Consider the following 15301-nt stretch of genomic DNA (forward strand, 5'->3'; position numbering starts at 1 on the left):
GCAGTCTCTGCTTCTCTGGCGGAGATACATTCCCTCGCCAGGGACTCTATGCCCGAAATGGTTGCCTTAACTTCCCAGGCTTCGGCTTTTTCATCCTATGCCATGTTTGCCATTCTGGAGGCTTCTCACCGCACGGCGGTGGCTTCCGCTAATTCCCTCGCGATCCGCAGGATCTTGTGGCTTCGAGAGTGGAAAGCAGACGCTTCTTCCAAGAAGTACCTTGCTGGGCTCCCCTTTGCTGGGTCCCGGCTGTTCGGTGAACAACTGGATGAAATTATTAAGGAAGCTACTGGCGGGAAGAGTACTTCCTTGCCACAAACTAAAACCAGGAAACCTGTCCAGGGCAGGAACCAGTCGAGGTTTCGTTCCTTTCGTTCCTCTAACTGGTCATCCTCTAAGCCCTCAGCCTCGTCCACTACCTCAGCCAAGGATCGAAAACCCAGCTGGCGCACGAAGCCGCGTCCTCAGAAGAACGGAGGAGCCGCTGCCACTAAGGCAGCCTCCTCGTGACTATCTGGCTGCGCCAGCAACGTCCTTGGTCGGTGGCAGGCTCTCCCACTTTGGCGACGTGTGGTTTCAACACGTCTCCGATCAGTGGGTGCGGGATATCATCTCCCACGGCTACAGGATAGAAATTTCTTCCAGCCCGCCAAACAGATTTTTTCTGTCCACTCCCCCCTGCTCCAAAGCCGCCGCCTTCTCTCAGGCCGTGGCATCCTTGCAGGCCAACGGAGTAATTGTACCGGTTCCCGCCCGGGAACGGTTCAGAGGTTTCTACTCAAACCTCTTCCTAGTCCCCAAAAAGGACGGTTCCTTCCGGCCCATCCTGGATCCCAAGCTTCTCAACAAGCATGTTCAGGTGCGGCACTTTCGCATGGAATCTCTGCGATCGGTCATTGCCTCAATGACCCAAGGAGATTTTCTAGCATCCATCGACATCAGAGATGCCTATCTGCATGTGCCAATTGCAGTTTCACACCAGCGTTGGCTACGTTTTGCAATCGGAGAGGAACATTTCCAATTCGTGGCTCTCCCCTTCGGGTTAGCCACGGCCCCTCGTGTATTCACCAAGGTCATGGCAGCAGTGGTTGCGGTTCTGCACCTCCAGGGGTTGGCAGTGATTCCTTACCTGGACGACCTTCTAGTCAAGGCTTCATCCAGTGCAGACTGTCAGCGGAGTGTCTCGCTCACTCTCGCCACGCTTGTTCAATTTGGGTGGCTTGTCAATCTGCCAAAGTCCACTCTGACCCCGACCCAGAAACTTACGTACCTAGGGATGCAATTCGAGACTCTGCCGGCACTTGTGAAGCTGCCCTTAGTCAAACAGCAGTCCCTCCATCTGGCGGTGCGTTCTCTGTTGAAGCCCCGCCGTCATTCCATCAGGCACCTCATGCAGGTGCTGGGTCAGATGGTGGCGTCAATGGAAGCGGTTCCCTTTGCCCAGTTCCATCTGCGTCCTCTGCAGCTGGACATTCTCCGCTTTTGGGACAAGCGGACCTCTTCCTTGCACAGGCTAGTGGCTCTGTCGCCACAGACCAGGAGCTCTCTTCAGTGGTGGCTTCGGCCCCTCTCTCTGTCCCAGGGACGCTCCTTTCTGGCCCCGTCCTGGGTGATTCTCACCACGGATGCCAGTCTATCCGGCTGGGGAGCAGTGTTTCTCCACCACCGAGCACAGGGCACTTGGACTCCGTCCGAATCAGCCCTCTCGATCAATGTGCTGGAAATCAGAGCTGTGCTCCTAGCTCTCGTAGCCTTTCACCACCTGTTGGCGGGCAAGCACATTCGAGTCCAGTCAGACAACGCGACAGCAGTTGCCTACATCAATCACCAGGGCGGGACTCGCAGCCGCCTAGCAATGTTGGAAGTTCAACGTATCCTTCAGTGGACGGAGGACTCCAAGTCCACCATATCCGCAGTCCACATCCCAGGCGTAGAAAACTGGGAGGCAGATTATCTCAGCCGTCAAACCGTGGACAGCGGCGAGTGGGCCCTGCATCCGGCAGTGTTCCGGTCAATCTGCCGCAAGTGGGGCACTCCGGAAGTGGATCTAATGGCATTCCGGCACAACAACAAGGTCCCGGTTTACGTGGCTCGCTCCCACGATCCTCAGGCCTTGGCAGCGGACGCGCTGGTTCAGGATTGGTCCCAGTTCCGTCTGGCCTACGTGTTTCCCCCTCTAGCTCTCTTGCCCAGAGTCCTGCGCAAGATCAGAATGGAGGGCCGTCGGGTCATAATCATTGCTCCAGACTGGCCCAGGCGAGCTTGGTACCCAGACCTGCTCCGTCTGTCCGTAGAGGTGCCGTGGCATCTCCCGGACCGCCCAGACCTTCTCTCACAAGGTCCGTTTTTCCGCCAGAATTCTGCGGCTCTCAGATTGACGGCGTGGCTCTTGAGTCCTGGATCCTGACGGCTTCAGGCATTCCTTCCTAGGTCATCTCCACTATGACTCAGGCTCGGAAGTCTTCCTCGGCCAGGATTTACCACAGGACTTGGAGAATTTTCCTGTCCTGGTGTCGCTCTTCTGGCCATGCTCCTTGGCCGTTTTCTTTGCCGACCATCCTGTCCTTTCTACGGTCCGGTCTGCAGCTAGGACTATCCCTCAATTCCCTCAAGGGACAGGTCTCCGCTCTGTCAGTGTTGTTCCAGCGGCGTATCGCCCGACTGGCCCAGGTGCGCACCTTCATGCAGGGCGCATCTCACATCATTCCTCCTTACCGGCGGCCTTTGCATCCCTGGGACCTTAATCTGGTCCTCACGGCCTTACAGAAACCCCCCTTTGAGCCTCTTAGGGAGGTTTCTTTGTTTCGACTTTCACAGAAAGTGGTCTTTCTGGTGGCCATAACTTCTCTCAGGAGAGTCTCTGATTTGGCTGCGCTCTCTTCGGAGTCACCCTTTTTGGTTTTTCACCAAGACAAGGTGGTTCTCCGTCCGACTCCGGACTTTCTCCCTAAGGTGGTGTCTCCTTTCCACCTTAACCAGGACATTTCATTGCCTTCCCTTTGTCCGGCCCCTGTGCATCGCTTTGAGAAAGCGTTGCATACTTTAGATTTGGTGCGGGCGCTCTGGATCTATGTGTCACGCACCGCCGCTCTTAGGCGGTGCACCTCTCTTTTTGTGCTAACCACAGGTCAGCGCAAGGGTCTCTCGGCTTCTAAACCGACCCTAGCTCGTTGGATTAGGTCGGCCATATCCGATGCCTACCAATGTTCTCAGGTGCCTCCCCCGCCGGGGATTAAGGCGCACTCAACCAGAGCTGTCGGTGCCTCTTGGGCTTTCCGGCACCAGGCTACGGCTCAGCAGGTCTGTCAGGCTGCCACTTGGTCTAGTCTGCACACCTTTTCGAAGCACTACCAAGTGCATGCTCATGCTTCGGCAGATGCGAGCTTGGGCAGACGCATCCTTCAGGCGGCTGTCGCCCATTTGTGAAGTTAGGTTTTGCCTACTTCTCAGTTTTCTGTTTATTTCCCACCCATGGACTGCTTTGAGACGTCCCATGGTCTGGGTCTCCCATAAGGAACGATGAAGAGAATTTTGTTTACTTACCGTAAATTCTTTTTCTTATAGTTCCGTATTGGGAGACCCAGCACCCTCCCTGTTGCCTGTTGGCAGTTCTTGTTCCGTGTGTTTTCACCGGCTGTTGTTGTAGACAGAGGTTCCGGTTATTCCGGGTTTTACTCTCTCTACTTGTGGGTGGATGTCCTCCTTCAGCTTTTGCACTAAACTGGCTAGATTTGTCATCCAGGGGGTGTATATGCTCGGAGGGAGGAGCTACACTTTTTAGTGTAGTACTTTGTGTGTCCTCCGGAGGCAGAAGCTATACACCCCATGGTCTGGGTCTCCCATGTCGGAACTATAAGAAAAAGAATTTACGGTAAGTAAACCAAATTCTCTTTTTTTTTTTTTTCCTGTTTTTTTTTTTGCATTTTTGTGTGTATTTTGCAGCCAAAAATGCAGCGTCAAAAAACCGCTGTGTGCACACATAGCCTAAAGCTGTTTGCACACGGGGTTTTGCCGCTGTTTTTGCCGCGTTTTTGTTTGCAGATTTTCATAAATCTGTAAGGATATCCTTTTGCCAGCAAAGATCAGAATCCTGAAGTGCTCTGTACACGTTCTGGATTTTTCCTTGCAGATTTGATTGCAGAAAAAAATCTGCAGCGTGTTTATCCTTTCCTTGTTTTTGGCTGCTTTTTCTCCATTGAAGGTAATAGAAACAACTGCATAAAAAAACGCATTAAAAAGCGGCAAAAATGCTGCAAATCGCAGGAAAAAACACAAATTCCGCCGCGTTTTTCCTGCAGATTGTCTGCAACTAAAGTTGAGCGAGTATGTAACTATTCGCACTCGCTATACTTATAACGAGTACTGTCTAATTCTCGCGTATTCATTCCGAATAGGGTGCGCAATATATGTCAATGGGGAAGACTGGCAAAGTAACGAATAACCCAAATGCCGTACTATTCGTGCGAGTAGTGAATAGTGCAGAATTCGGGTTACTTGCTACATTGTGAGTATTCCCCATTGACTTGCATTACACACGCTATTTGGAACAAATACGCGAGTTACGAGTATCGCGAGTGCAAATAGATACGCGCTATCCTCTGCACTGTGTGCACGTAGCCTAAAACTTGTCTGAGATGATCTTTGTGCCGAGGAACAATCCCGGGTGAGGATCGGCCCCTCCGTGACTCTTTCTCAGAACCAGCGAGACGTTTGCCGGTTCTTGTTTTGTAACTGTCCGGGAAATGGCGCGGTCATCAGGTTTTCGGGTCTAATGAGACGATGGCAGATACGGTTACATGACTAGAAAACAAGAAGGAGGCCGCAGCGATTCTACCCACTTGTCTGCAGATTTTTAATAGGAGGTAATTCAGTGGTGAGACGCATTGGTTAAACCTCTCTCAGTTGTGTCACATGCTGTCTGCGGCCTGAGCCGGATTAACCCTTTCCTGCTCTGCTTCCGCTTCGCTGCTGATTTGGCTCGTGCCTCACATGAAGATTTAGGCTGAAAAACTTGTAGAACTAAATAAAGTTACCAGCTGATCTCCTGTTTTCACTCCTTAGGTAATAGTCTCTTCTCATCAGACACTTTAATGGTTTAGAAGATGCCCATAAAGGGTTAATCTAGTGGGTGCCAAGATCTTAAAGGGTTTCCCCCCCACAAAGTTCACTTTAATCAATAGATCTTGGAACAATAATTTCCACAGTTAGATGTGTTTATATAAAATGTTCCTGTTCCGAGATAATCTTATATATGTGTCCCTGCTGTGTACTGTGTAATGACTGTGTCTGACCGTACAGGGACATGGTCTGATCATACCACATCCCCTGGGCAGAGGAGGAGCCCTGCTATGTGCTGTGTAATGGCCGTGTCTGACCGTACAGGGACATGGTCTGATCATACCACATCAGCTGGGCAGACTAGGAGCCCTGCTATGTGCTGTGTAATGGCCGTGTCTGACCGTACAGGGACATGGTCTGATCATACCACATCCCCTGGGCAGAGGAGGAGCCCTCCTATGTGCTGTGTAATGGCCGTGTCTGACCGTACAGGGACATGGTCTGATCATACCACATCTCCTGGGCAGACTAGGAGCCCTGCTATGTGCTGTGTAATGGCCGTGTCTGACCGTACAGGGACATGGTCTGATCATACCACATCCCCTGGGCAAGGGAGGACCCCTGCTATGTGCTGTGTAATCGTCATGTCTGACCGTACAGGGACATGGTCTGATCAAACCACTTCCCCTGGGCAAGGGAGGACCCCTGCTATGTGCTGTGTAATGTCCGTGTCTGATCATACCACATCTCCTGGACCGTGGAGGACGCAAAAAAAGTATACCAACATTACAGCATGGGATCATATGATTCTTGGTTTGAGAAAAAACATTTTTTTTTTAAAAACGGGCAGTGAAATGTTTTACCTCACAGAAAGAATCATCCATGATCCCATGCTGTAATGTCTATACACTCTTTTGGCTCCTCCCTGACTGACCCAGGAGCTGTGGTATGATCAGACCATGTCCCTGTACGGTCAGACACAGCCATTACACAGTACACAGCACGGACACATATATAAGATTATCTCAGCACAGGAACATTTTATATAAACACATCCAATTGTGGAAATTATCATTATTCCAAGATCTATTGATTAACATGAACTTTGCTCGTGCAACAGACGCCTTTAAACTACATAGTTCCCATAAAAATTCATGACATCCAACTGAAAAGGAAGCTTGGGGGCACTGAGATTTGTTTGCAGGACATCAGGCCTTAGCCAATCAGCATATTCAGAATTGCTTTATGCAGTCCTGATTGGCTGAGGGCAGATGACAGAATGCTCCGCCCTGCTGTCCTTTTCAGCTGGATGTGTCAGTTCCTCTCTCCCCAGCTGTCAATCACTTCTTGTATCTGTTAGCACAAACCTATGGTCACCATAGGGAACGCACAGGAAATAGTAAGATATCTGTTACTGGATATGACGGGAGGACGGGCTCTGATGACGGGTAGGGGAATCTTTTGGACAAGGAGAGATTGAGCTTATCTTTTGCGTTCTCCTCCCTCCCAAACTGTATCCACGCAGCCCCTCCTGGTCTGTGGTGTGATGGGAAAGCAGATCTGCCCTGTAATAAATCCCTATGCTAATTTACTGTCTCATTATGAGCCCTGGTGGCGCGGCACAGTGATTCATTGTTCCCGAGGAGGGAGCAGCCCCACTTTGGGGAATTCCTGGCCCATTGTTGGTGGCCATGTTTTTAATATTCCTGCAATAAACGACTTGTCATTGAAGGGATTCTTGCGGTTTGGCAAAGCATTTTCCAAAGTTTTAGGCCATTGTTTTCCGGCATCTCCGAATCCATCACTTCTCCGGCCAGATCTCCGCTGTAGAAGAGAGCTTAAAGTTATGGCTCATGGCGGGGATTTTCCTACAGAAGGCACCAAGTAATAAGTAACGGCTGTGTAGTATAGGAAGGGTTAATGGTCTATATGTATTGGTTTAGGCCCATGGCTTCTATATGGGACATGCATCTAACTATATACAATGTAGGCATTCAAGAGACATGATAGTAACCTATATAGCCCGGCCCTATCCACGGACCCATCACTAATGACGCCGGCCGTATACTGCAGAGCCGGGGACTAGACAGACCTTCTATATAGAGGGGGTCACCAGAGAGACGGTGGTCACAGATCCATAGTGATCAGAGGTAATCAGCGCCACCAAAGGGGAAAATGAAGCGTTACTCGGTCCCCATTGAAATGAACGGGGTGTCCATGTAATGCCTGGTCACTTCATGTCACACGCAGCAGTGGTTTGTAGCCTCTGTGGCCATAACACCCAGAAGGTCAGTATAATGAATATGATGCTGGATTTCCAACTCTAGTAACCTTTTATACAAAAAAAATATTTGGCAAATGTTCTCTGTCTCCAGCTCAAACTGGTTGCCTCGCTTGCTTGCTCTCCGTCTGCCTCGCTTGCTTGCTCGCTCTCCGTCTGCCTCGCTTGCTTGCTCGCTCTCCGTCTGCCTCGCTTGCTTGCTCTCCATCTACCTCGCTTGCTTGCTCTCAATCTACCTCGCTTGCTTGCTCTCCATCTGCCTCGCTTGCTTGCTTGCTCTCCATCTGCCTCGCTTGCTTGCTTGCTTGCTGTCTGCCTCGCTTGCTTGCTCTGTCTGCCTCGCTTGCTTGCTCGCTCTCCATCTGCCTTGCTTGCTTGCTCTCCGTCTGCCTCGCTTGCTCGCTCTCCGTCTGCCTCGCTTGCTCGCTCTCCGTGTGCCTTGCTTGCTCGCTCTGTCTGCCTCGCTTGCTTGCTCTGTCTGCCTTGCTTGCTCTGTCTGCCTCGCTTTTTGCTCGCTCTCTCTGCCTCGCTTTTTGCTCGCTCTCTCTCTGCCTCGCTTTTTGCTCTCTCTCTCTGCCTCGCTTTTTGCTCTCTCTCTCTGCCTCGCTTTTTGCTCGCTCTCTCTGCCTCGCTTTTTGCTCGCTCGCTCTCTGCCTCGCTTTTTGCTCGCTCGCTCTCTGCCTCGCTTTTTGCTCGCTCGCTCTGCCTCGCTTTTTGCTCGCTCGCTCTGCCTCGCTTTTTGCTCGCTCGCTCTCTGCCTCGCTTTTTGCTCGCTCTCTCTGCCTCGCTTTTTGCTCACTCTCTCTCTGCCTCGCTTTTTGCTCGCTCTCTCTGCCTCGCTTTTTGCTCGCTCGCTCTCTGCCTCGCTTTTTGCTCGCTCGCTCTCTGCCTCGCTTTTTGCTCGCTCGCTCTCTGCCTCGCTTTTTGCTCGCTCGCTCTGCCTCGCTTTTTGCTCGCTCGCTCTGCCTCGCTTTTTGCTCGCTCGCTCTCTGCCTCGCTTTTTGCTCGCTCTCTCTCTGCCTCGCTTTTTGCTCGCTCTCTCTCTGCCTCGCTTTTTGCTCGCTCTCTCTCTGCCTCGCTTTTTGCTCGCTCTCTCTCTGCCTCGCTTTTTGCTCGCTCTCTCTCTGCCTCGCTTTTTGCTCGCTCGCTCTCTGCCTCGCTTTTTGCTCGCTCGCTCTCTGCCTCGCTTTTTGCTCGCTCGCTCTCTGCCTCGCTTTTTGCTCGCTCGCTCTCTGCCTCGCTTTTTGCTCGCTCGCTCTCTGCCTCGCTTTTTGCTCGCTCGCTCTCTGCCTCGCTTTTTGCTCGCTCGCTCTTTGCCTCGCTTGCTTGATCGTTCTCCATCTGCCTCGCTTGCTTGCTCTCTCTCTGTCTGCCTCGCTTGCTCTCTTTTCGCTCTCCCTTTATTATGTCTATCACATTATGGATAGATGACAGTCTCGCAGTACATTCATGTGACTTGCGGGGGAGATAAGTGCTGGATGATCAGAGTGCGTTACTCTCATACAGTATGGCAGGATTTATCTTCTGCTGCTGATTACAGATGATCTGCATGGAGAGTGTGCAGAGTATTTAAGACTTCCGAGGTTACCAAGTTCTCGTTTTGCTTTTTCGTCTGAAATGTGACTCTCTTCATGACTCGCTGTTTGGGATGGGATTCTTCCAAACCACACTCATCCCCGCTCCCAGGAGAATGGGCAGCGCTCACTGCCAGACCCGGCTCTGTGACCGCTTCTGCCCATCACTGCTGCATAACGCTCAGCACTTTTTATGTTGGTTATACCCCAGTACTATTAACCCTTCACAAGTCTAAGAATCTTGGTACTTTCCAGTAATCCGGATCATACAGAGTGTAAATTCGGCACTTGGATAATCAACATATTCTGGCTTTAATTTTAGGAATTGACTACCTAATTTTTTTGTCATACGGTGTGTAAACTTTTGCAGCCAATTTACGTTTTAGTTCTCTAATGTATCTAAAAGAATGAAAAAAAGAAGCAACTTTGCAAAGATCTTTTAGTTGTGAGTACGCAGCTCTGTAGCAGAATAATGCATGTCTACAATTACCACCTAAAGTAAGAACGCTATGTACCTGGCGTCCTAGGGGGGGCGTCCAGAACAGATTATCCCCGCACAGATCCCTCCTGTTCTCACGTGCTGAGGGGGATGTTTGCGGATTTACTAATCTGCAGCATGCTTGGATTTTCCCTCTTAAAATGTCGAGTTCTCAGAGTAAACCCAATAACTTCCACCCTCTGCAGACACTAAACCAGCAAGATGTGATATCCTGTACTCTTCTCTCGTAGCTACCGGAAAACCAGACGTTAGGTTATGCAGCTTACGTGTGAACAGTGAACTGTACATGAGGCTTATCTGGAGGTACAACATATTTAAAGTCACTTAAAGGGCATCTGTCACCAAATTACAAAATAGAAACGGCACACTTTAATTACATTTATATCTTAGATCTGATGAGGCTGGTGTACTTACTTTGAAAATCCAAGTGAGAATGGCTGTATGATCCTTTTTGAAAGTTTTATTGTCTAGCTTGGCTGCAAGGGTGAAGAATAAATAGCTGTCAGGCTGGGAGGGCGGAGAGTGAATAGTGGTCAGGCTGGGAGGGCGGAGACTGAATAGCTGTCAGGCTGGGAGGGCGGAGACTGAATAGCTGTCAGGCTGGGAGGGCGGAGACTGCATAGCTGTCAGGCTGGGAGGGCGGAGACTGCATAGCTGTCAGGCTGGGAGGGCAGAGACTGCATAGCTGTCAGACTGGGGGTGGAGACTGAATAGTGGTCAGGCTGGGAGGGCGGAGACTGCATAGCTGTCAGGCTGGGAGGGCGGAGACTGCATAGCTGTCAGGCTGGGAGGGCGGAGACTGAATGGCTGTCAGACTGGGGGTGGAGACTGAATAGCTGTCAGGCTGGGAGGGCGGAGACTGCATAGCTGTCAGGCTGGGAGGGCGGAGACTGCATAGCTGTCAGGCTGGGAGGGCGGAGACTGAATAGCTGTCAGGCTGGGAGGGCGGAGACTGAATAGTGGTCAGGCTGGGAGGGTGGAGACTGAATAGCTGTCAGGCTGGGAGGGCGGAGACTGCATAGCTGTCAGGCTGGGAGGGCGGAGACTGCATAGCTGTCAGGCTGGGAGGGCGGAGACTGCATAGCTGTCAGGCTGGGAGGGCGGAGACTGCATAGCTGTCAGGCTGGGAGGGCGGAGACTGAATAGCTGTCAGGCTGGGAGGGTGGAGACTGCATAGCTGTCAGGCTGGGAGGGCGGAGACTGAATGGCTGTCAGACTGGGGGTGGAGACTGAATAGCTGTCAGGCTGGGAGGGCGGAGACTGCATAGCTGTCAGGCTGGGAGGGCGGAGACTGCATAGCTGTCAGGCTGGGAGGGCGGAGACTGAATAGCTGTCAGGCTGGGAGGGCGGAGACTGCATAGCTGTCAGGCTGGGAGGGCGGAGACTGAATAGCTGTCAGGCTGGGAGGGCGGAGACTGAATAGTGGTCAGGCTGGGAGGGTGGAGACTGAATAGCTGTCAGGCTGGGAGGGTGGAGACTGCATAGCTGTCAGGCTGGGAGGGCGGAGACTGCATAGCTGTCAGGCTGGGAGGGCGGAGACTGCATAGCTGTCAGGCTGGGAGGGCGGAGACTGAATAGCTGTCAGGCTGGGAGGGCGGAGACTGAATAGTGGTCAGGCTGGGAGGGTGGAGACTGAATAGTGGTCAGGCTGGGAGGGCGGAGACTGAATAGCTGTCAGGCTGGGAGGGCGGAGACTGAATAGCTGTCAGGCTGGGAGGGTGGAGACTGCATAGCTGTCAGGCTGGGAGGGTGGAGACTGAATAGCTGTCAGGCTGGGAGGGCGGAGACTGAATGGCTGTCAGGCTGGGAGGGCGGAGACTGCATAGCTGTCAGGCTGGGAGGGCGGAGACTGCATAGCTGTCAGGCTGGGAGGACGGAGACTGGCTGTCAGACTGGGGGTGGAGACTGAATGGCTGTCAGACTGGGGGTGGAGACTGAATAGCTGTCAGGCTGGGAGGGCGGAGACTGAATAGCTGTCAGGCTGTGTGGGTAAGTACACCAGTCTAATCAGGCCTAAAAGTCTTATTTAATGTATGCAGTTTGTGTTGAGAAATGTGATGATAGATCCGCTTTATAGTTCACATATAATTAGTATAAGTTAGGCCTGACTTTAAACTGTAACTAATCTGTGATTTTTTGCCATGTTGTCCTAAACTCCTCAGCACAGTTCCAGCTGTATCCCCAGTGTTTCTGGCTGCTCTTTGCACGTCTGTCTCAGGGAATCCGGCACTTTTAGGTCCCAACATCTATTGTTTCACAGCATCTATTGTTTCACAGCTTATTGGAAAGGAAAGTTGCTACGGTATATAGTCCGATCTTAAAGGGGTTGTACCAAGTATGGAAGTGATCCCCTATCCATTAACACGAGGCTCTTCAGGATCCCGGCTCTCGGGAATGGAGGGATTCCAGTGATCGGCCCCTCAGTGATCGGGAAGTTATTCTTTGTTATATGAATAGGGGATATGCTCACATTGCCATCTCATGGAGTCAGCTCAGTGCCGCAGATCTCCAATACCCAGCACAGCCTAGGCTCGGACATTCCCTTTAAGTGTGCATTGTCTGCTGTATGAATAGGGCGTCCATCGCAGACAGTTGCTCTTTCAGGGCCCGGCCTGCTGTACTTTGTGCAGGTAGAGCCTGGAATCGAATCCTCCGGATAATTGCATGGTAGTGCATGCTCATTCTCAAAGCATTGAATTGAAAATGTCTCTGCTCACATGAAATGCCGCTTTAATGTTCTGCCTGCGCCAATTACAGCATCTGAGGGTTTCAGGCACAACAGCCTCTTTCATTGTTAAAAATAACATGATCAGATTTCTCAAAGGAAAATTTCCCTTTTCTCCCCCCCTCCCCCCCTCCCTCTCTCATTTCCCCCTTGTCTTTCAGTTCTGCCTGCCGCCACTTGCGGAGATACTTATATGTACTGGACAGACTGTATTTTCCTCCCTCTCACTGCTCCACGCTGCAGCATTGCTTCACCAGTCTCAGCGACAATGGAGAGGAGCTCTTGTCTTTAACTTGCTCTCATATACTCCGATCCTATGCCTCCAGGTTATTAATCTCTGCTCGCTATCTGCATGCTGCATGCTCCTGTGTACAGTCCGTGTCCGTGACCTGTGTCGTGGGTGCATGGAAACTTATAATGTGTTGGCTTGTATCATTTGGCAGTGGGAAGGATGCAGGACATGTGCTACCTCTTTGTAAATGCATTACTTATCCTGTACTGATCCTGACTTACATTTTGTATTATCCTTCAGAGCTGCACTCACTATTCTGCTAATAGTCACTATGCACATACATTACTGATCCTGAGTTATATCCTGTATTATACTCCAGAGCTGCACTCACTATTCTGCTAATAGTCACTATACACATACATTACTGATCCTGAGTTATATCCTGTATTATACTCCAGAGCTGCACTCACTATTCTGCTGGTGCAGTCAAAGTGTACATACATTACATTACTTATTATCCTCCAGAGCTGAACTCACTATTCTGCTAATACAGTCACTTTACACATACATTACTGATCCTGAGTTATATCCAGTATTATCCTCCAGAGCTGCACTCACTATTCTGCTAATAGTCACTATACACATACATTACTGATCCTGAGTTATATCTGGTATTATACTCCAGAGCTACACTTACTATTCTGCTGGTGCAATCACAGTGTATATAAATTACATTACTTATTCTACACTGATCCTGAGTTATATTTTGTATTATCCTCCAGAGCTGCACTCACTATTCTGCTAGTAGTCACTATACAAATACATTACTTATTCTGTACTGACCCTGACTTACATCCTGTATTATCCCCCAGAGCTGCACTCACCATTCAGCTGTTGCAGTCACTGTGTACATACATTACAATACTGATCCTGTACTGATCCTGAGTTACCTCCTGTATTATACTCCAGAGCTGCACTCACTATTCTGCTGGTGCAGTCACTGTGTACATACATTACATTACTTATCCTGTACTGATCCTGAGTTACATCCTGTATTATACTCCAGAGCTGCACTCACTATTCTGCTGGTGCAGTCACTGTGTACATACATTACTTGTCCCATACTGATCCTGAGTTACATCCTGTATTATATTCCAGAGCTGTGCTCACTATTCTGCCGGTGGAGTCAGTGTACATACATTACATTACAGATCCTGTAGGGATCCTGAGTTACATCCTGTATTATACTCCAGAGCTGCACTCACTATTCTGCTGGTGCAGTCACTGTGTAAATACATTATCCTGTAATATTCCAGAGCTGCACTCACTGTTGACAGCTATTCAGTGTCCTATCGCCTTGCTGCTTAATCTGCATCTTACTTTCCTCCTATTTAGCTTGATTGGCAGCTCCTCTGTGCTCCTCCTTCCTGCTGCTGCTGATAAATGTCTGCCCAGCTTGCCTGATTGTCAGCTCCTCAGTGTCCCTCTTCTTTGCTGCTGCTGAGATCTCACACTGCTCTGTACAAGCTGCGACTAGTAAAATGTTCATTTTAATATTACAATTATCCTGACCTAATTTTCAGAGTAAGTCCCTAGCCTTGTCTGGTCCAGCATGTATTTACTTTGCATTGTGTAATCTGATAACAGATGCCCTTTAATTATGTGCACACAGAGCAGAAACTCTCCAAAACTCAGAGAAGGCCTGTGTGCACATAGCCCAACGTGTGACTGCAGAGCCTTCTGTGGCTCCGCTGTGTGTCCACACCATGTGCACATAGCCCAACGTGTGACTGCAGAGCCTTCTGTGGCTCCGCTGTGTGTCCGCACCATGTGCACATAGCCCAACGTGTGACTGCAGAGCCTTCTGTGGCTCCGCTGTGTGTCCGCACCATGTGCACATAGCCCAACGTGTGACTGCAGAGCCTTGTGTGGCTCCGCTGTGTGTCCGCACCATGTGCACATAGCCCAACGTGTGACTGCAGAGCCTTCTGTGGCTCCGCTGTGTGTCCGCACCATGTGCACATAGCCCAACGTGTGACTGCAGAGTCTTCTGTGGCTCCGCTATGTGTCCGCACCATGTGCACATAGCCTAACGTGTGACTGCAGAGCCTTGTGTGGCTCCGCTATGTGTCCGCACCATGTGCACATAGCCCAACGTGTGACTGCAGAGCCTTCTGTGGCTCCGCTGTGTGTCCGCACCATGTGCACATAGCCCAACGTGTGACTGCAGAGCCTTCTGTGGCTCCGCTGTGTGTCCGCACCATGTGCACATAGCCCAACGTGTGACTGCAGAGTCTTCTGTGGCTCCGCTGTGTGTCCGCACCATGTGCACATAGCCTAACGTGTGACTGCAGAGCCTTCTGTGGCTCCGCTGTGTGTCCGCACCATGTGCACATAGCCCAACGTGTGACTGCAGAGCCTTCTGTGGCTCCGCTGTGTGTCCGCACCATGTGCACATAGCCTAACGTGTGACTGCAGAGCCTTCTGTGGCTCCGCTGTGTGTCCGCACCATGTGCACATAGCCCAATGTGTGACTGCAGAGTCTTCTGTGGCTCCGCTATGTGTCCGCACCATGTGCACATAGCCCAACGTGTGACTGCAGAGCCTTCTGTGGCTCCGCTGTGTGTCCGCACCATGTGCACATAGCCCAATGTGTGACTGCAGAGTCTTCTGTGGCTCCGCTATGTGTCCGCACCATGTGCACATAGCCCAACGTGTGACTGCAGAGCCTTCTGTGGCTCCGCTGTGTGTCCTCACCATGTGCACATAGCCCAACGTGTGACTGCAGAGCCTTCTGTGGCTCCGCTGTGTGTCCGCACCATGTGCGCGTGTTAATTCTTTCTCTCTGCTTTGTACATGAGAGGCTGTGGAGCCAGCGTGGGGCTGCTGCGTGCCCGTCACATGCCGTCCCACAGAGTCTCATGCACTTTGA

The 15301-nt window shown here is 51.0% G+C and overlaps 1 protein-coding gene across 3 annotated transcripts in view; it reads left to right on the forward strand.

Moving 5' to 3' along the window:
- The window catches only part of DYM (dymeclin), a 363276-nt gene that overhangs the window by 190711 nt on the left and 157264 nt on the right, over positions 1-15301 (forward strand). For 2 of the 3 annotated variants that reach the window (XM_075327226.1, XM_075327233.1), the window contains exon 14: positions 12299-12463. The exons of the other annotated variant lie outside the window; for it this stretch is intronic. In XM_075327226.1, coding sequence (XP_075183341.1) covers positions 12299-12463 — 165 coding nt within the window. The remainder of the gene's footprint in view (positions 1-12298; positions 12464-15301) is intronic. 3 annotated transcript variants of the gene reach the window in all.

This window comes from Anomaloglossus baeobatrachus, chromosome 1 (genome assembly GCF_048569485.1).
Source record: "Anomaloglossus baeobatrachus isolate aAnoBae1 chromosome 1, aAnoBae1.hap1, whole genome shotgun sequence".
Lineage (NCBI taxonomy): Eukaryota > Metazoa > Chordata > Amphibia > Anura > Aromobatidae > Anomaloglossus > Anomaloglossus baeobatrachus.